The following is a 21,882-nucleotide window of genomic DNA, read 5'->3' as shown; positions in this document are numbered from 1 at the left end:
CATAACTGGGCAAGTCAACTTGTTTGACATAATATTACAAAATAACTAAAATACATATTTTATACATCGAATGGCCACATACAAATACTGGCATATTTATATTTATTATTTACAAATATGTAAATATCACAAAATCAAGCTTGAAATTTGAAGGTTTCAGAATATAAATACAAATATTTTGACTAGGGCAAATAAATAAAGTATACAAAGAAATATTTATGTACATATTTTCTGAGGATGCGTCAGAACGGAGTTTTTATGGCACTATTTTATAAGAAATAAAATAGGCATCCGAGTATTATGACTTTAGCTTAAATATACGGCAGTGATAGATACAAATACAAATAATAACGCAAAAGCAGCCATTTGCATTAAAAATCACAAAAAAACATGATATAAAAAACTTACTAGTATCACAATGTATCATGATTACTCTTAATAGTCCTGACTAAATCGACAAAAAGACAAACGCAGCGCAACAGCGAGAAAAACCAATACTGCTATCATCTATTTATATAATCGCGTATCCTTATTTCGAAAATTATAATTATTTCTGTTAGTTTTATGGGTGAATCAAGTTTTTTGTGTTGTTATCCTGCCCCGTTGTCCAAGGGACAATACTACAACACTTTAAAGAGATGTTGTATGCTGTTCTACTAACATGCTTAGTACATTAGATGGCTCATGATGGAAATTGGTTATAACTATTTAAATACCATAAAATCAGGATTTCTAGAGACTTTTGTCCCCTGGACAACTAATCGTAACCATGGCAACGAGTATCACGAAAAAGTTGATTCACCCTTATTTTCAGTTTAGTCAGGACAAAGTGTTATTTAACAAGTACTCTGAGTGTTAGATTTCTTGTTGTGTTTGTACATATACACAGCAACGGTTGCAGATAAGAGCATGAGTAGGACTGAACCAACTGTGACGTAGATGACAGCAGAATTGTTGGTCGCCTGGACAATGGTTTCGACTAAATTACTGACGTCACGGGCCTTTCTGGAGAGAGGTTTCGTTCTTGTGAACTGGAAGTTATCTGGAATACGAAATAGAAAGAAGACTAGTTAAAACACAGAAAGATAAATTAATTTGTTGTAGAGTCATCTGCAATAATATGTTACTCTTCGAAGGCCGCAAAAATATACACGCTCTAATGGCTATACAAATAAGATCGTGTCAGATATTTTTGCGGCCTTCGTTGTGCAACATATTTATTATTGCAGGTGACTGAACCTATGTCTTCTGACGTTCTTCTCTATCTTTAAATTATTTTAGCTTAAACCTTAATTAAACCTCATCGAAAAATCTAAAGGCGTAAAATCTGATACCATTAGATACCGATTATTACCGAGGTGAACTGAAAAACCGATTTGAATACCTACGCTTTTTGATGAATATTTAGATTAAATCAAACTTTTTTTATACCACGTCGGTGGAAAACAAGCATACGGCCCGCCTAATGGGACTTTACTTAATTTGCAATTGTTGTAAATGTTGTATAGGTCGAACCTTAAAAGAATTTGGTCACAATCACAACATAATTTCCACTAAAAATATTTACTTTTTCTCTACATACCTACTTGATGAAATGTATCATTAGATTAATATTTTCCTTAATAATATTCTTACCTATAGCAGCCTGGGCTTCATCATCGTAGTCTACATTTTTGGCAGTTCTCCCCCCCTTAATTTCATTTTCACTGGGGAACGGCGGTAGATATGTAGATGGGGGGTTAGTGCTGCTTGGTCTGAAGGGTTGAGGGCATTTAGGGTCTTTCGATCCTGGGTAGCAAGAGCTAGGAGTGGTAGGCTGTGGGCACCTAGGGTCTTGAGATCCTGGGTAACATCTTGGGCCCTGGGTTGTGGATTCAGTGGGTTTTGGACAGCGGGGGTCTGAGCTGCCTGGATAGCATCGAGGACGACCTTGGGTGGTGGGTTGGGGACAACGAGGATCGGTGCTTCCAGGGTAGCAGTTCGGAGGTGCTTGTGTGGTCGGTCTGGGGCAACGGGGATCATTCGATCCTGGGTAGCAGTTGGGAGGAGATTGAGTGGTTGGTTTGGGGCATCGAGGATCAGTTGATCCTGGGTAGCATCTCGGCCCTTGCGTAGAAGGTGGCAAATAAGTGGGAGGACTTACTGTGGTAGGTCGTGGTGGTTGGGGACAGTTAGGATCAGGGGATCCAGGGTAACAACTTGGCTTTTGTGTGGTTGGCTTTGGGCACCTTGGGTCTTGGCTGCCAGGGTAACACCTGGGTGGTGCCGGGGTGGTCGGCGCGGGGGTGGTAGGTGCGGGGGTAGTTGGTTTGGGACAACGAGGATCTGTGCTTCCGGGATAACACCTAGGAGGTGCCGGGGTTGTGGGTCTTGGGCATCTAGGGTCTGTGTTTCCAGGGTAGCAATTCGGTGGAGCTTGAGTAGTAGGTTTAGGGCACCTGGGGTCGGTTGAGCCAGGGTAACACCTAGGCCCTTGAGTGGAAGGGGGCAGGTAAGTAGGTGGAGTTAAAGTCGTAGGTCTTGGAGGTTGTGGGCAGTTAGGATCAGGAGATCCAGGGTAGCATACGGGTTTTTGTGTCGTAGGTTTAGGACATCTCGGATCTTGGCTGCCTGGGTAGCATCTGGGTGCAGGTTGGGTAGTTGGTGCTAAAGTGGTAGGCTTAGGGCACCTAGGGTCTGTGCTTCCAGGGTAGCAATTAGGAGGTGCTTGAGTAGTAGGTCTAGGGCATCTCGGGTCTGTGCTTCCAGGGTAGCAATTTGGCGGAGCCTGGGTAGTTGGTCTAGGGCATCTAGGATCTTGGCTACCTGGGTAGCATCTGGGCGCAGGTTGGGTAGTTGGTGCTAAAGTGGTAGGCTTAGGGCACCTAGGGTCTGTGTTTCCAGGGTAGCAGTTTGGCGGTGCTTGAGTAGTAGGTTTAGGGCACCTGGGGTCGGTTGAGCCAGGATAACACCTAGGCCCTTGAGTGGAAGGGGGCAGGTAAGTAGGTGGCGTTAAAGTCGTAGGTCTTGGAGGTTGTGGGCAGTTAGGATCGGGAGATCCAGGGTAGCATACGGGTTTTTGTGTCGTAGGTTTAGGGCACCTAGGATCTTGGCTGCCTGGGTAGCATCTGGGTGCAGGTTGAGTAGTTGGTGCTAAAGTGGTAGGCTTAGGGCACCTAGGGTCTGTGCTTCCAGGGTAGCAATTAGGGGGTGCCTGCGTAGTAGGTCTAGGACATCTGGGGTCTGCGCTTCCAGGGTAGCAGTTTGGCGGAGCCTGGGTAGTTGGTCTAGGACACCTAGGATCCTGGCTGCCTGGGTAGCATCTGGGTGCAGGTTGGGTAGTTGGTGCTAAAGTGGTAGGCTTAGGGCACCTAGGGTCTGTGCTTCCAGGGTAGCAATTAGGGGGTGCCTGCGTAGTAGGTCTAGGACATCTGGGATCTGTACTTCCAGGATAGCAATTTGGAGGAGCCTGCGTAGTTGGCCTAGGGCACCTAGGATCTTGGCTGCCTGGGTAGCATCTAGGAGCAGGTTGGGTAGTTGGTGCTAAAGTAGTAGGCTTAGGGCACCTAGGGTCTGTGCTTCCAGGATAGCAGTTTGGCGGTGCTTGAGTGGTAGGCCTGGGACATCTAGGATCATTAGAGCCTGGGTAGCATCTTGGACCTTGGGTGGAAGGTGGCAGATAAGTGGGAGGAGTTAATGTTGTAGGTCTTGATGGTTGAGGGCAGTTAGGGTCAGGAGAACCAGGGTAGCACGCGGGTTTTCTTGTGGTTGGCGGGGGCGTGGGTCGAGGGCACCTAGGGTCATTGTTTCCTGGATAACAGTTAGGAGGCGCTTGTGTGGTAGGTCTTGGACACCTAGGGTCTTTGCTGCCAGGATAGCAGTTGGGAGGAGCCTGTGTGGTAGGTTTAGGGCATCGTGGATCATTCGAGCCTGGGTAGCATCTAGGTGCTTGAGTCGTAGGTGCTAAAGTTGTTGGCTTAGGACACCTAGGGTCAGTGCTTCCAGGGTAGCAATTAGGTGGAGCCTGGGTAGTTGGTCTAGGACACCTAGGATCTGTACTTCCTGGATAGCAATTTGGTGGTGATTGGGTAGTCGGTTTAGGGCACCTAGGGTCATTATTTCCTGGATAACAATTAGGAGGTGCCTGTGTCGTTGGTTTAGGGCACCTAGGGTCATTCGAACCAGGATAACATCTAGGTCCTTGAGTGGAAGGTGGCAAGTATGTGGGTCCAACCGTTGTTGTTTTTGGTGGTTGTGGACAGTTCGGGTCGGGAGATCCTGGGTAGCAGACAGGTTTAGGTGTTGTGGTTTTAGGACATCTAGGGTCATTACTTCCTGGATAGCACCTTGGAGGTGCTGGAGTTGTAGGCTTAGGGCATCTAGGATCAGTGGATCCAGGGTAACAGTTAGGAGGGGCAGAGGTAGTAGGTCTAGGACATCTAGGGTCGGTACTTCCAGGATAGCAATTAGGAGGTGCCTGGGTTGTAGGTCTAGGGCACCTAGGGTCTGTGTTTCCTGGATAGCAGTTCGGAGGAGCAGGAGTTGTCGGTTTTGGGCAGCGAGGATCAGTTGATCCAGGGAAGCAATTAGGAGGGGCAGAGGTTGTTGGTTTAGGGCACCTAGGGTCTTGGCTGCCTGGGTAACATCTCGGTGCTTGTGTGGTTGGTGGTGGAGTAGGTCTAGGACATCTAGGGTCATTATTTCCTGGATAGCAGTTAGGAGGTGCCTGGGTAGTTGGTTTAGGGCACCTAGGGTCATTCGAGCCTGGGTAGCACCTTGGTGCTTGAGTGGAAGGTGGTAGGTAAGTAGGTGGCGTTAAAGTCGTAGGTTTTGGAGGTTGTGGGCAGTTAGGGTCCGGGGAACCGGGGTAGCAAACAGGCTTAGGAGTTGTTGGTTTTGGACATCTAGGATCGGTTGATCCTGGGTAACATTTAATCTGAGGAGGTGCTGTAGGTCTTGGGCATCTTGGATCTGTGTTGCCAGGATAGCAGTTCGGAGGGGCTGGGGTAGTTGGTTTCGGGCAGCGAGGATCATTTGATCCCGGATAACATTTAGGAGGTTCTGGCGTTGTGGGTTTTGGACAACGCGGATCATTAGAACCGGGGTAGCACCTTGGTGTCGCAGTTGAAGGTGGAAGGTATGTTGGTGGGGTCAAAGTGGTTGGTCGTGAAGGCTGAGGGCAGTTAGGGTCAGGGGAACCAGGGTAGCAAGCGGGTCTAGGAGTCGTTTGGGGGCAGCGAGGGTCCCTGTTACCAGGGTAGCAATTTGGAGGGACTGGGGTAGTTGGTTTTGGGCAACGAGGGTCGGTGCTTCCAGGGAAGCATCTAGGAGGAGCAGGGGTAGTTGGTCTTGGACACCTAGGGTCATTATTCCCTGGGTAGCACTTAGGTGGGGCCTGAGTAGTTGGCTTAGGGCATCTTGGATCGTTGTTGCCTGGATAACAATTGGGGCGAGCAGTAGTTGTAGGCGCAGGAGTAGTAGGTCTTGGACAACGTGAATCCGTGGATCCAGGATAGCAGTTCGGCGGTGCTGAGGTTGTAGGTCTTGGGCATCGTGGATCGTTACTTCCAGGATAGCATTTTGGCTGTCCAGTAGTTGATGGGGGTAAGTAAGTAGGGGGTGAAGATGTAGTGGGCCTTGGAGGTTGAGGGCAGTTAGGGTCGGGGGATCCAGGGTAGCATACGGGTTTTTGTGTTGTAGGTTTAGGGCATCTTGGATCGGTGCTTCCAGGATAACATCTAGGTGGTGCAGGGGTAGTTGGCCTCGGGCAACGTGAATCTGTGGATCCGGGGTAGCAATTAGGACGAGTTGTGGTTGTAGGTACAGGGGTAGTAGGTCTTGGACAACGAGGATCCGTAGATCCAGGGTAGCAATTTGGAGGAGCTGGGGTGGTAGGTTTAGGGCAACGAGGATCAGTTGACCCAGGGAAGCAATTAGGTGGTGCAGGAGTAGATGGCCTAGGGCATCTCGCATTAGTGGAACCAGGGTAGCATCTAGGTTTCTCCGGTTCAGGGGGTAAGTATGTTGGAGGAGTTAGGGTTGTAGGTCTTGATGGTTGTGGACAGTTAGAATCAGGAGAACCCGGATAGCAAGCAGGTTTAGGAGAAGTCTGTTTTGGACAACGAGGGTCTGTTGATCCGGGGTAGCAGTTTGGTGGGGCAGGAGTAGTTGGTCTTGGGCAACGTGGATCCGTGGATCCAGGGTAGCAATTGGGACGGGCAGTGGTTGTAGGCACAGGGGTGGTCCTTGGGCAACGTGGGTCCGTGTTTCCCGGGTAACAGTTTGGTGGGGCAGGAGTTGTTGGTCTTGGGCAACGTGGATCAGTGGCCCCAGGGTAGCAATTAGGACGGGCAGTTGATGTAGGCGCTGGAGTAGTAGGCCTTGGGCAACGTGGGTCCGTGGAACCAGGATAGCAATTTGGTGGGGCAGGCGAAGTAGGCGTGGGGGGTTTGGGGCAACGAGGATCTGTTGATCCGGGGTAGCAGTTTGGTGAAGCAGGAGTTGTGGGTCTTGGGCAACGTGGATCTGTGGATCCAGGGTAACAATTCGGTGGTGCTGGGGTGGTTGGTTTGGGACAACGAGGATCGTTACTTCCGGGGTAGCATTTCGGCTGCCCAGTGGTTGATGGGGGTAAGTAAGTAGGTGGTGATAAGGTAGTTGGTCTTGGGGGTTGCGGGCAGTTGGGATCAGGGGATCCAGGGTAGCATACTGGTTTTGGTGTGGTAGGTTTTGGACATCTGGGGTCTGTGCTTCCAGGGTAGCAGTTAGGGGGTACTGGTGTAGTTGGTCTTGGGCAACGAGGATCCGTGGATCCAGGGTAACAGTTTGGCGGAGCCGGAGTGGTAGGCCTTGGGCATCGTGGATCCGTGGATCCGGGATAGCAATTAGGACGAGCAGTGGTTATAGGAGCAGGAGTAGTAGGTCTTGGGCAACGTGGATCCGTAGACCCAGGGTAGCAATTAGGAGGTGCTGGTGTAGTAGGCCGTGGGCATCTAGGATCGTTACTTCCAGGATAGCATTTAGGCTGTGCTGCAGTTGATGGAGGCAAGTATGTTGGTGGTGACAAAGTAGTTGGTCTTGGGGGTTGGGGGCAGTTGGGATCAGGGGATCCAGGGTAACAGACTGGTTTTTGTGTGGTAGGTTTTGGACATCTGGGGTCTGTGCTGCCAGGGTAACAATTAGGAGGAGCAGGAGTTGTTGGTCTTGGGCAACGTGGATCTGTGGATCCAGGGTAGCAATTTGGAGGCGCTGGTGTAGTAGGCGCAGGGGTAGTCGGTCTTGGACAACGAGGATCTGTAGATCCAGGGTAACAGTTTGGTGGGGCAGGCGTTGTTGGTCTTGGGCAACGGGGATCCGTGGATCCGGGATAGCAATTAGGACGAGCAGTGATTGTAGGAGTAGGAGTAGTAGGTCTAGGGCAACGTGGATCCGTAGACCCAGGGTAGCAATTAGGAGGCGCTGGTGTAGTAGGCCGTGGGCATCTAGGATCGTTACTTCCAGGATAGCATTTAGGCTGTGCTGTAGTTGATGGAGGCAAGTATGTTGGTGGTGACGAAGTAGTTGGTCGTGGAGTTTGCGGGCAGTTGGGGTCAGGGGATCCAGGGTAGCACACTGGTTTTTGTGTAGTAGGTTTAGGGCATCGAGGGTCGGTGTTTCCAGGGTAGCAATTAGGTGGCGCTGGTGTAGTTGGTCTTGGGCAACGTGGATCTGTGGATCCAGGGTAGCAATTAGGACGAGCAGTGGTTGTTGGTGCGGGGGTAGTGGGTCTTGGGCAACGAGGATCCGTGGATCCAGGGTAACAGTTTGGCGGAGCCGGGGTAGTAGGTCTAGGGCAACGTGGATCGTTACTTCCAGGGTAGCATTTGGGCTGTCCAATAGTCGATGGGGGTAAGTATGTCGGTGGTGACAAAGTAGTTGGTCTTGGAGGTTGGGGGCAGTTGGGATCTGGGGATCCAGGGTAACAGACTGGTTTTTGTGTGGTAGGTTTTGGACATCTAGGATCTGTGCTGCCAGGGTAACAATTAGGAGGAGCAGGAGTTGTTGGTCTTGGGCAACGTGGATCTGTGGATCCAGGGTAGCAATTAGGAGGCGCTGGTGTAGTAGGCGCAGGGGTAGTCGGTCTTGGACAACGAGGATCCGTGCTTCCAGGATAACACTTTGGTGGTGCTGGCGTTGTTGGTCTTGGGCAACGTGGATCTGTAGATCCAGGGTAGCAATTAGGAGGAGCAGTGGTTGTTGGTGCGGGGGTAGTTGGTCTTGGGCAACGAGGATCTATAGATCCAGGGTAGCAATTTGGGGGCGCTGGTGTAGTTGGTTTTGGGCATCGTGGGTCGTTACTTCCAGGGTAGCATTTGGGTTGTCCAGTAGTTGATGGCGGTAAATATGTAGGCGGAGACAACGTTGAAGGACGAGTTGGTTGAGGGCAGTTAGGGTCAGGGGATCCGGGGTAGCATACAGGTTTTCTTGGTGTGGTGGGGGCTGGAGTGGTTGGTCTTGGGCATCGAGGATCTGTGCTTCCAGGGTAGCAGTTAGGACGAGCAGTGGTTGTGGGTAGAGGGGTCGTTGGTCTTGGGCAACGAGGGTCCGTAGATCCGGGATAGCAGTTTGGTGCGGCTGGAGTTGTTGGTCTTGGGCAACGAGGATCGTTACTTCCAGGGTAGCAAGTAGGGGGCGCTGGTGTAGTTGGCCTTGGGCATCGTGGATCGTTACTTCCAGGATAGCATTTGGGTTGTCCAGTAGTGGAAGGGGGTAGGTAAGTTGGTGGTGACGAAGTTGTTGGTCTTGGTGGTTGAGGACAGTTGGGATCAGGTGATCCAGGATAACAGACTGGTTTTGGTGTGGTAGGTTTTGGACATCTGGGGTCTGTGCTTCCGGGGTAGCAGTTAGGGGGTGCTGGTGTAGATGGTCTTGGGCAACGTGGATCTGTGGATCCGGGGTAGCAATTAGGACGAGCTGTGGTTGTAGGCGCAGGGGTGGTTGGTCTTGGGCAACGAGGGTCCGTAGATCCGGGATAACAGTTTGGTGGGGCAGGAGGTGTTGGTTGTGGGCAACGTGGGTCTGTGGATCCAGGGTAGCAATTAGGGGGCGCTGGTGTAGTTGGCCTTGGGCATCGTGGATCGTTACTTCCAGGATAGCATTTGGGTTGTCCAGTAGTGGAAGGGGGTAGGTAAGTTGGTGGTGACGAAGTTGTTGGTCTTGGTGGTTGAGGACAGTTGGGATCAGGTGATCCAGGATAACAGACTGGTTTTGGTGTGGTAGGTTTTGGACATCTGGGGTCTGTGCTTCCGGGGTAGCAGTTAGGGGGTGCTGGTGTAGATGGTCTTGGGCAACGTGGATCTGTGGATCCGGGGTAGCAATTAGGACGAGCAGTGGTTGTAGGCGCAGGGGTGGTTGGTCTTGGGCAACGAGGGTCCGTAGATCCGGGATAACAGTTTGGTGGGGCAGGAGTTGTTGGTTGTGGACAACGTGGGTCTGTGGATCCAGGGTAGCAATTAGGGGGCGCTGGTGAAGTTGGCCTTGGGCATCGTGGATCGTTACTTCCAGGGTAGCATTTGGGTTGTCCAGTAGTTGAAGGGGGTAGGTAAGTTGGTGGTGACGAAGTTGTTGGTCTTGGTGGTTGAGGACAATTGGGATCAGGTGATCCAGGATAACAGACTGGTTTTGGTGTGGACGGTTTTGGACATCTGGGGTCTGTGCTTCCAGGGTAGCAGTTAGAGGGTGCTGGTGTAGATGGTCTTGGGCAACGTGGATCTGTGGATCCGGGGTAGCAATTAGGACGAGCCGTGGTTGTAGGCGCAGGGGTGGTTGGTCTTGGGCAACGTGGGTCTGTGGATCCAGGGTAGCAGTTTGGCGGTGCTTGAGTGGTTGGTTTAGGGCATCGAGAATCTGTGCTTCCAGGGTAACAATTTGGTGGGGCTGGAGTCGTTGGCCTAGGGCAACGAGGATCAGTACTTCCAGGATAACATTTAGGCTGTCCAGTTGTTGACGGTGGCAAATACGTCGGCGGCGACAATGTTGAAGGACGAGTTGGTTTAGGGCAGTTAGGATCTGGCGAGCCAGGGTAACAGGCAGGCTTAGGCTCAGGTGTAGTCGGCCTAGGACACCTAGGGTCCGTACTGCCTGGATAGCAGTTAGGTTGCTGTGTCGTTCGTGGGCAGGCTGGGTTGGTGCTCCCTGGGTAACATTTGGGTGTTTCAGGACAACGAGGATCTTGACTTCCTGGATAACAGTTGGGTTGCGCCGGAGTGGTGTTTGGTTTAGGGCATCTAGCATCACTAGAGCCAGGGTAGCAATTTGGTGGTGCTGGCGTAGTTGGTCTAGGACATTTAGGGTCATTGCTGCCTGGGAAGCAATTCGGCTGTGAAGGTGTAGAAGGTCTTGGACACCTAGGGTCTGTAGATCCTGGGTAACAGTTAGGGGCAGTTGGTGTAGTCGGTCTAGGACACCCAGGGTCATTGCTACCAGGGAAGCAACTTGGCTGGGAAGGCGTAGTCGGTCTTGGACACCTTGGATCAGTTGAACCTGGGTAACAATTTGGTCGACCGGTTGTTGGTACGTAAGTCGGTGGGGGTGTTGTCTGTATTTGAGGGCATCTTGCATCCGTGCTACCAGGGTAGCAGTTAGGTGCGGGTGGTATGGCTTTTGGACACCTAGGATCTGTGGATCCGGGATAGCATTTGATCTGAGGTGGGCCTGTTGTTATTTCTGTCGTGATTCCTTTGCAGTCTCCATCGCAGTTGCTCGTGCAGAGCTGTGGAATAAATGAAGAATAATTAGAATATAAATATACCTAAAGCCCACTTGCACCATTCCATTGACCCGGGGTTAACCGGTTAAACCTGGAGTTACCATGGTTACCAGTACAATTTGACACTGGGTTAACGATTTAACTGCTTAACCCCGGGTTAGTGGGATGGTGAAAGTGTGCCTAAGTAAATTATTCCTTTTGTACAATAAGTTATTCCTTTTGTGCAAGAAAGTTAAAATAAATAATGTCTGCATCTTTCGAACAAATCAAAGTTACCAATGAAAATGTTATCAAACGAAATCAATAAAACATTTAAGATAAATTGACCTGTTCCTAACCTGAAGTTAGCCAATGAAGGGCAGTTTTTTTTATGCCGAATTGCCGATTAGCTAATATTGTTAGGTTCTCTTTGGTAGCTGTAACTTAATAACGCTGCTGCGTCTGCTGCACAAAGTTACAAGCTAACTTAGTAAATAAATGTTTATGAATTTTCCTTACCTCGACATTGCAAGTGAGATAGACCTGGTCGGTCTCAGGGAAGCGGAATGCGCTCACTTTACTGTAAGCGATGAGGGTGGCGCCACTCTTGCCAGTGTTTGTGCTCTTCTGCCACAAATCTATGAGCTTCCTCTTCCTGAAAAGTATAAAAAATTAAGTTCTAGGTACTTTTGCTGAGAGTTGGGTCTTCGAACTCTTTGGTTTAGCGTACCAATGAGTTTCTCGAACGATTTTTATTATTTATTTAGCATTAGCTTTCGGACAAAAATATGTTAATAAGGCATGTTTTTCCTCTGATAGATCAGATGTCAGTCACGTGTGTCAAACTGCCTATATTGCAATCTAAGCATATTGCAGTCCCAGCCCGCAAGAGCGCACGCCCAACAGCAGGAGCTAGAAGAACCGAGGCTCAACCCTGAACTCCTTTAAGGGGCCCACAGATTACCAGTTGGACGATATCAGCCTGTCAGTTGTTCAGAACGATCACCTTTTGCGTTAACTGACAGGCTGATATGGTCCGGCGAACTGGTAATCTGTGGGCCCCTTTAGAGAAAGCGATTGAGGACTTACTTGGGACATCCCTCTTTGTCCGTAAGTTGTATCTTGTTGGTCTTCGGGCTGTCGTACTGTTCACTATCATACGCCCAGCAGTCGTGGATCTTCAGGTTAAACTGGTTCCTCACATCCTTCAGGTACACCAGGATGGTCAAGTACTCGCCGATCTTGATTGAGTCTTTTAGCGGGGTCGTCTGGAATGGAATAATAGCTTATAAGATTGTGTTTTATCATAATTTTTGGCTTTTCCCGAAAAAAATATTGTAGGTATAGCGATCAATGATCGCGTAACAAATCTGTCTGTTATCGTCAGCGTACAGGCACCTGCCGCGATAGCAGAGGACGCTGGTTCGATTCCAGCCTGGGGCACTGGAGGTCTAGATCACTTTTTCTTAGTATATGGCATTTATTTCAGTTTACAGTATGACAGACAATTCAATTCAAAGTAGGTACTTCTCTCTCCCTAAAGTTACTTCGTGTGCTACTGCAATTGTTGTATAAGTACTGCAAAAAGTTTCAATCACCAAGTAACCAGCTACTTTTACTACTCACATTGGGGAAGACACCCTTCTGTATGTCCATCCAGCACTCCACACCACCTGCTGGGCCTTCAACGGCGACTACATCTAACATATCAACCATGAATGGCTTCAGTTTGAGCGTGTGTGATTCCTGGCGCTGCCCGGTGGACAGCTCGTATGATGTGCGCGCGCATGACACCTAGAGAATAAAAAAAAATTAGGACATCAAATTATTTTTTAATATAAAGGAACATCATCATTGGCCTTTGCGTCTATTGCAGACGATTTATGGTGTAACACAGGAGAGACATTGTTTTTGATGGCTGAATAGACCGATGCGAGACAGACCCGGTCTACCACAGTCTTGACAAGAGAAGTTATAATTTTTGTCTTGGCCTCCAACACGACTGCACAAGACACACTTGGGTCGCTGCGCCAGAGGAGTAGTAGTAAGTAGTATATTTTGTCTATTCTAGTTAATCAACATTATCATCATAGGATATGATATCCTGTGATGGATATTTTTTTCTAGAAATTGGTGTAAATAATCATTTATAATAGAATTTTTGTTGCCATCACATCCATTTTTATATAATTATACGAAACCTTTGACCTACTTATATTAGGCTGCATCTTTAAGTAAGTATTTAAATAAAAGTAAACAAACAATTTGTAAATTTTCGGGTAGTTATAACATTTATTGGCTAACCGACCAATTACAAAACCGCCTGGATCAGTCACAGAACGACCTGACTTTAACCTACATTATTTGATCGTGTAATGTTTACATCTACTGGCTTAACGAGCCATTTGAGGGTAGTTTTTGTTTACTTTAATTTAAATAACTAAAAATACACAGTATAGATCGTCGATCCTCTGTATAATTGACAAGATGTGAGAAGTAATAAGTCGTTTCAATACGGTATACCTTTCTGGCGAAGTCAAGCGGGCCCTGCACGAAGTCATCAGCTTGGAAGACGAGTACATTGTCGATAGTGCCGCACGCGTTGCATAGAGGGCGCGAGCCGCAACCGTTCAGCGGCACTCGGAACGAGTAGCGAGACTGGCTGCCGCCCAGCGACACGTATCTGGAAACACGGAATATTTCTTTTAGAAGTGATCATGTAGATGTTGGTATTGGGTAGCTATTGGAACTTGAAATGTGAACTTACAAATAGATATAAATTTGATAAAAATTAACTTTTAAATAGTCCCCATAAAAAAGCATTAGGTATTTATTTAAATTCCTAACAAGAATCTAATTAGACTCTGTCAAGATCTTGACTCAAGAGTCAAGATCCCTATCGTATGCACTTTATAACTCATATTATAGAGTGAAGGGCTGTGAACTGTATTATCGTAATATAGTTTCCCACGTTCTTCCTATTACACATTAAGGTAAAGGGCCCCTGTTTCGGCAGGTTAAGGCTCTTGAGAGTTTGTATATTTTTATAAAATATTACTAAGCATATCAATACCTTGAGAGCTTTTGAGTAAGTTATATTAGTTCTTTGTTAATAATTTAATGTATAAACTATAGGGGTTTAGTTGAAACTTTTTTTTATATGAATTTTTTCGTGAACCTCTTATTTGGCTCCCATTTCGTGATACAAATTTAGCTCAGCTCCTAAGTTCGTGAATTCGTGTCCCCTGTTTCGGAATAAAGTTTTCTTAGAGTAATTGGTGATAATTTGCTGATAATAATTTTAAATATTTAACGGTCTTACTTACGAATAATTGTAAGGTCAAATTAAAAAAAATATTTAAAAAAATGTTAATTTGAGAGCTAGCTTAAAGTTTTTTGTACTCGTCGACTTTAATGGTTGAATTAAGACTTTGTAAACCATATGGGTACTTTAATACTTGATTAAAAGCCGAAATGTATAAAAAAAATATATTAAAAAAAATATATTTATTATTTACAAAAAAAAATAACTATCTTATGAGATCTTATACGTTAAATATAAACATACACAAAAATAAATCAAATAGATTGAATCATAAATAAAATTGTGCTTGTAGTTAATATGAGAATATACGTGGAATATACCTTAAAAATTTTAAGTCGGGGCACATTCAAACTCGTTTTATGAGAATTCTAGTGAAAAAAACATATACCGAATTTCGCTCATACGAAACTTCATGAAATACATATTCTAATTAATTTTTTTCATTATCTTCGTTGTTATATTTAAAAACAAGCACTCAAAATGTATCTAGAAAATCCTTGATTCGTTAGTGGCACGAAATAGGAGACACACGTAAAATAAAATGACCGCTATTTCGTGAGTCGATTTATTGCAATTTTAAGGTATTTCTATGCATATATTCAATATTTTTTCTTATCAAATCAATTACTAAGGAACCCACAGAAATACTCCCAAAATCTTTTATTCGAATGGGTTTAGCTTTTCCTTCCTATAAGCTTAACAAGTGAGAGCGCGCACCTTACGCCTAAAAAAAGTGCACGCATACAACACAGCTGTTTGCGGCCGTCTGACAGTTTCGACCGTCGTATTACTCTCAGTTTAATCACTAAAATATTGGTTATTATTTTATTGAAGAGATTAAATAATACAGATTTTTTTCATATGTATAATTTGAATAAAAAATATTTGAATTCCTTATTATTTGCGCCAGAAACAAAACTAACGAAATAACGTACTAACACGAACTTGGGGCCGTTTACCTTATATGGCCGACTTAACCCGCCAAACCCACATTTACCTATTTATACTATAATTAACTAGTAGGCGCCTAGGCGCGTCAGCCGCACGCGATTTGCGGATGACGTTAACCCCTGTTTTCTCTATCTTACAGAAAGATATATAACGATAACGTTATCTGAAGCGCTGGTGGCCTAGTGGTAAGAGCATGCGACTTTCAATCCGGAGGTCGCGGGTTTATACCCCGGCTGGTACCAATAAGTTTTTCGGAACTTAATGTACGAAATATCATTTGATATTTACTACTCGCTTTTCGGTGAAGGAAAACATCGTGAGAAAACCGGACTAATCCAAATAAGGCCTACGGCTCGATTTGGAAAATGAATTAGATTTCTACTATAGACTTCAACAAGTTAGGATACGGATAATTTAAAGATATTTGTAAGATAGATATGTCAAATTTGACGTTTCCGCGATTATGGAGGCCCTCTTGAACGATTTCGACAAGTTATGACTTAGACATCCAAGTCGCATCTAGTCTATATCTAATGTAGATCTAGTTGATCTCTAAATCGTCTCAAGATCTTGTGATTATCTCGAAATCCGAATAGGCCTGCTAGTTTAGCCTCTGGGTTGGAAGGTCAGATGGCAGTCGCTTTCGTAAAAACTAGTGCCTACGTCAAATCATGGGATTAAATAGTTGTCAAGCGGACCCCAGGCTCCCATGAGCCGTGGCAAAATGCCGGGATAACGCGAGGAAGAAGAACGATAACGTTATCCGATATTCTAGCATGAAATATAGTAACACAGAGTTTGACTATACTCACTTGCATTTAGGATCATTCAAGAAACCTTTACTGTAAATGATTCCATCGTAAACATCGGCGAATTCCACAGTAACATCAATAAAATCGCCCGAACATTGCACATCTATATCAGGTGCCTGTGGCGAGTCGGCCGCTCGCGATCCGCGGATGAAGGTGACCCCAGTTTCTTCTGAGGACTCGTAGAAGGGGGAGAGGACATTGCCAGAGAGCTGGTAGTTCAGCTCGGCAGCAGTGAGGGTTTCGCCATCTGAAGCTGTAGCGAGCGACAGCTGGAAAAAAGAATGAAATTATATAGTCTAAACCAGAGAACTAGAGTAGGTACTTAAATCCGTCTCTCAAATGACTACACGGCCATAGAGAAATATGTATAGTAAGACAAGAGTGTTCACTCCATACATTAGTTTTGGTACCAAAAATATATTATTTTCGGAGTCGACATCCAGCATCGAGTAGCGGAATTATCAGTACCGCTACTTGATACTAGATGTCTAGAGTGTCGCAACTCACGAAAATTCTATTGAACATCAATTTACAACTAATATTAAAGCAGAAGGAGTTGATAATAGAGTTCCGGTTAATCCGGTTATAATATTAGCTGAAAATTGTTGAGAATTAGACTTTCCGGTCGGTGCTACATCTATTGTCAAGTAGCAGTACTGAAAATTCCGCTACTCGATGCTAGATGTCGACTATGAAAATAATAGTCTTTTTGGTGCCAAAACTGATGTATGGAGTGAGCACTCTATGTATTTTTTTCTCTATGACACAGCTTAAAATGGTAAACTACGAGTATATCGGCTTTAATGACAACTATTTATTCATAATTATTCACGGAAACGTACGAACTATTTCAGTCAGTCTCGGTACAAAAAGTACTGAGGTTGACAGAAGTAGCATGACAAATACGATCGTTTCCGAGAAAATACTATGGAAAACAATTATGCACTACATCTGTAATCTTGTCTGTACCAAAATTCACTTGGCACAATCGAAAGTTGCCGACAGCTACATAAATGATTCATCAATGACAGTTTTACACAACTATGTGTAACATGGAAATATGTATCTCGTGTGAGCAAAAAGCATTGTCCGCGTGAACAATAAAATATTAGATGCGCGATAAGGCAGCCGTGAACGGTTGACTGGCATAAAATACAAGATTGGTTAAATGTAGGACTTTTATTTCGTGTTTGTGTCTTATATTATATCACATGGGGCCTAAGGATAACTCACGTTAGACCGGGCCATGTCCGATCCGGAGCTTACTTTTCTATGACATGACAGGCGATCACGTGATGCTTTCCATAGAAAACAATGCACCGGAAGCTCCGGCCTGGACACGGCCCGGTCTAATGTGAGTCATCCTTAACCAAGACGATTATGGTTATATTGTCTTCAGTTACCAAACTACCTTGGTAACTGAAGACAATATAAACTATAGAAATGGATTATATCGCATATAATGAATTTAAAATACATTATACGATTCGAATCCTTTGTGACAGCGTTCGTGGTCAACTGGTGTAGAAAAAAAATGAACTCTATCAAAATTACATTAACTACAATGTAGGTACAAAACTAACCACATACAAAACAACTATGAACCAAAAACTATAAAATGCCCTTACCAGGATTTGAACCCGGGACCTCCTGCTACTTAGGCAGGTTCACTATACCGACCGGTTATTTCTTAGTTGAGTCAATATAAACTTATACCGGTCAAAGCTTACGTATATGCTTGGTTATTAAATAGCTGTAAATAGGTTTATTATCCGATAAAATTTATAATTATAATTGATATCTACCTAATAAAATCCATAACTACCATAACTTGTGTACAATAACTGTTTTACTACCCAATCACATAACGTTTTGTTTTACGTATATATTACTGTGGAATTCAGTTATTATGACTCCTTTTATTGACCAATAGGGAGACCGAGCTTTGCTCGGAAAACATATAAAAACTAAAAAATACGCTTTTTACCATAGATAATACTTAGCTAAATCGATTTAACGCCCCCGAAAACCCCCATATAGCAAATTTCATCGAAATCGTTAGAGCCGTTTCCGAGATCCCCGAAATATATATATATATAAATATAGAAGAATTGCTCGTTTAAAGGTATTAGATAGATAGATATTCCCCCTTATATTGATTATATAAAGTCATGTTCAGGGGTTGGTCAATATAAGGAGTCATATGTACATATGTGTCGCTTAACTTCGAACTCGGGTAAATCCATTCGACCCTCTCAGCAAATATCTACCCTATTACCTTTTCTTAATACCAAAATCGCATAATCTGACAGATGGATTTACCCGAGTTTGAAGTTAAGCAACTCATATATACGTCATTTATTTATTACAGTCCGAAGTGTGGTTATCATATAACATTATTTGGATTCTACTGTAAGTATATATCTAACGTAATGCGCAGGTCACGTCAAGTGATATGGCAGTAGACATATAATTCAAAAGCGCAACCGCCGTGCGCGCTGCATTACGCATCTGGTGTGGATCGACCTTTATTAGGCCAGCATTATTATTGCACGCGAGTGACATGTAGGTAAAAGGTCAATAAACGAAATTCACGCGTGGCAACGACGGCCCTTTACTAACTAACCATAGAGTTATTAACCTCGTAATAGTAGAAGAGGTATCTAACTAAGTAATAAAACCCTCTATTCTGTCAAAGAATATAAAGAATAAAATCTTGACTATTTAATTTTTTAATAAGTATATTTTAAATTTTTATAAATTAGTAACAATTGACATACATTTCCTATTATTGTAATATATTAATTTTGACCTTTAGACATTACCTAGGCTAGTCGTATATTTTAAATATTTTTATTATTATTTTTGGACATTTTTATTTTTTATATTCTTTATAATTTGACTGATTTTTACATTTTACCTACTCTTTTCTATTTTATAGAAAGTCGTTTTATATTGTATAACTGTTATTTTATTGTTTTTAGATTATTATTATTGATATTTTTTGTTGTGACGATCTTTTTGTGAAATGCATTCTATTTTACGTGTGAAATTTAATGTATATTTACAACAAGAAATAAATGAATCTAATCTAATCTAATCTATCTATCTATAATGGGTCTCTATAGTATCCCAAATAGTTTTAAGTCATAATGTATTGTTTGTCCGAATTTTCGTTAGTCATAATTGGTTTCTCTCAGAAACGCGTAACTTTTCAGGATTGCCCTAACCACTCACTTGCTTTTGGTTACTGTAGCTACCAGCTGTCACCCTTATTTTATTATAATAATAGAGGTCACTGAAAAATATCAATCATGTGAGTGGATAATACAAACCTAACCTAACCTATCTATTATAGAATAACCTTACGAAAATCCTGAAAAGTTAACGGTTTCAGTTTTATGACTAACGATAATATGACAAACAATACATTATGATTTAAAACTTTATGGGAAACAAAGGGGTATCTATAATACCTTTAAACGAGCAATTCTTGTTTATTTGTATATATTTCGGGGATCTCAGAAACGGCTCTAACGGTATCGGTGAAATTTGCTACATGGTGGTTTTCGGGGGCGATAAATGGATCTAGCTAGGTCTTATCTCTGGGAAAACGCGCATTTTTGAATTTTTGTATGGTTTCTGAGCCAATCTCGGTCTCCCAGATATTAAGGTTTAAAGAGAGAAGAAGGAAAGAGTTCTTGTACGATAAGATTTTCTTTTATGGAGATAAGAAAGGACAAATACTTACTTAACGACGACCGGTCTGGTCTAGTGGATAGTGACCCTGTCTGCTAAGCCGATGGTTCTGGGTTCGAATCCCAGTAAGGGCATTTATTTGTGTGATGAACACTAATATTTGTTCCTGAGTCATGGTTGTTTTCTATGTATATAAGTATATATTTATCTATACAAGTATGTATATCGTCGCCTAGTACCCATAGTACAAGCTTTGCTTAGTTTGGGGCTAGGTTTGATCTGTGTAAGATGTCCCCAATATTTATTATTTATTTATTTATTTAAAAGAATAAAGTGTTAGAAAAAATGGTAACTCTGCTTTGATAGTAGAGCTATAACACTTATCCTCAAAATTATAAAACTTCACAAGCTTCAAGTGTACAATTGCCGTCCAACTCCGACTCGCACTTGGCCGGTTTTAAATATCATATTCAATTAGGTAGCTTATCTACAGAAGTTATCAAAAATCCTAACCCTTGACCATTGACCCTTATATCAATATCGACCATTTGACCTACTCACCTTAACCTACCTACCGCAAAATGAAACGAAGGGTTCGGTCGGGCCAATGTAATAGGAACTCTAACCCTTACCAAAGATATACAATGTATATATATATGTAACTCTGTATAAGATAAATATTAAATATTATTATTATCCTTAGGGCTGATATACACGCGCGCGCGAACTCGCATGCGATTTTAGTTACATTGCGGACTGTTGGTTACGTCCAATTGAACCGACCGATCAAAACCCGCAATGGTATAAAACTCGCATGCGAGTTCTTGCATCGTCTAAATCAGCCCTAATTCATAAACGCGATACAAACCTCAATTAGCTAATAATCGTTTGTCTTTATCTGTCATTTTGACTTATGTATTTGTAAGAAAGGAATAAAACATAATTTAACTAAATCTGGTCCGTAAAGTTTTATGGTTAAGGGGGTAAGAAAAAGAAGTGCCTCCGAAAATCAAGAAAAAATAATGCTCGAAAAGATAGCGCCATACCTTTGGAAGAACTCACTCCTAAAGCTTTTTATAAGCTTTTTATGTCAGAACTTACTTATAAAGCTTTTTATAAGCTCTTTTCTCGTCTCTCAATTCTCAAATAAATGTTACGTCAAAGCTCTTCGTAATTTGATTAACATAACAGTGATACAATCTTAAATGTTAGATTCCACCATTTCCATATAATTATGAAACGAGAAGACGAAACGCGGGGTCACAGTTGAGTATTGACATGATTAGCGCAACGAAAGGCAACGAAAGGTGGAAATGTTTTGTAATGTGGTAATATGACAAGTGTTGCTTAATTTTAAAGTGTGGTTACTATATTTAAGGTTCAATGGACTCTTGAGTTAGGTGTGGTTTATGTTTACTATTAGAAACTACGGGTTTTATTCTAGTCGCTTTTCGGTGAAGGAAAACATCGTGAGGAAACCGGACTAATCCCAATAAACTTGATGACTCACGTTAGACCTGGCCGTGTCCGGGCCGGAGCTTCCGGCGCATTGTTTTCTATTGAAAGCATCACGTGATCACCTGTCAATGTCATAGAAAAGTAAGCCCCGGAAGCTCCGGCCCGGACACGGCCCGGTCTAACGTGAGTCATCCTTAAGGCCTAGTTTCCCCTCTAGGTTGGAAGGTCAGATGGCAGTCGCTTTCGTAAAAACTAATGCCTACGTCAATTCTTCGGATTACTTGTCAAGCGACCCCAGGCTCCTATGAGCCGTGGCAAATGCCGGGATAACATGAGGAAGAAGAGAAGAGGATCATCATCCCACGCAGGCAAAGTCGGACAGAAGCTAGTATGTAATATGTTGGTTACCTGCACTAGTGCAATCAGTGCCGCTATGCGCATGACAGCCGCTTCATGGGGCCCTGGAACAAAACAAATAAAACGATAAGTGAGGCAATTGAAATCAATACAGTACTCAACTTGGGCTATTAAATCTCGTCTCAGTAAGCCGTGCTCTTCAGTTTACTTTTTATGAGATAAATTACCATATTACTATCGTCATCATCATCATCATCATCATATCAGCCAGAGGACGTCCACTGCTGGACATAGGCCTCCCCCAAAGATGTGCCGTAGCTTCCCAAACGCAATTATTATCGTAATCACAATAAAATAACCGACAAATATGGTTTACGTATTATGTAGGGTTTCTATTACAGTCTAAAATGTAAAAAAATCGCATTAATTTGATTTTAGAATTTTTATTTTTGGAGATCAAAACTTTAAATGACAATTGATAAGTAATATACTAATATCGTAAGAATTTAATTTAAAATAGGTAGGTATATAATGAAAAATGTGTAAGGAATAGGAGTAAACTATTTTTATTTCTA

General features: G+C 43.8%; 1 protein-coding gene across 1 annotated transcript; it reads right to left on the bottom strand.

Moving 5' to 3' along the window:
• Positions 1-734: 734 nt before the first annotated feature.
• On the bottom strand, positions 735-21,423 carry LOC134795175 (mucin-2-like). Its single transcript, XM_063767005.1, has 9 exons — positions 21,359-21,423; positions 15,794-16,062; positions 13,229-13,388; positions 12,332-12,499; positions 11,795-11,973; positions 11,225-11,360; positions 2,096-10,729; positions 1,636-1,849; positions 735-1,042 (listed from the first exon to the last, which is right to left on the bottom strand). The coding sequence occupies exons 1-9, from the start codon at positions 21,389-21,391 to the stop codon at positions 837-839; spliced, it is 9,999 nt and encodes a 3,332-aa protein (XP_063623075.1). The 5' UTR covers positions 21,392-21,423; the 3' UTR covers positions 735-836.
• Positions 21,424-21,882: the final 459 nt, after the last annotated feature.

This window comes from Cydia splendana, chromosome 11 (assembly GCF_910591565.1).
Source record: "Cydia splendana chromosome 11, ilCydSple1.2, whole genome shotgun sequence".
Classification (NCBI taxonomy): domain Eukaryota; kingdom Metazoa; phylum Arthropoda; class Insecta; order Lepidoptera; family Tortricidae; genus Cydia; species Cydia splendana.
Note: the sequence above shows the minus strand (reverse complement) of the source record. Positions and strands in the feature narration are given on the sequence as shown.

Coding starts and splice junctions, on each gene's coding strand:
- LOC134795175 (XM_063767005.1), bottom strand. CDS start 21,391: ATGCGCATAGCGGCACTGATTGCACTAGTGCAG. Junction 13,389..15,793: donor TTGAATGATCCTAAATGCAA/GTGAGTATAGTC, acceptor CCGTGTTTCCAG/ATACGTGTCGCTGGGCGGCA. Junction 1,850..2,095: donor CTACGCAAGGGCCGAGATGC/TACCCAGGATCA, acceptor GGCCCAAGATGT/TACCCAGGATCTCAAGACCC.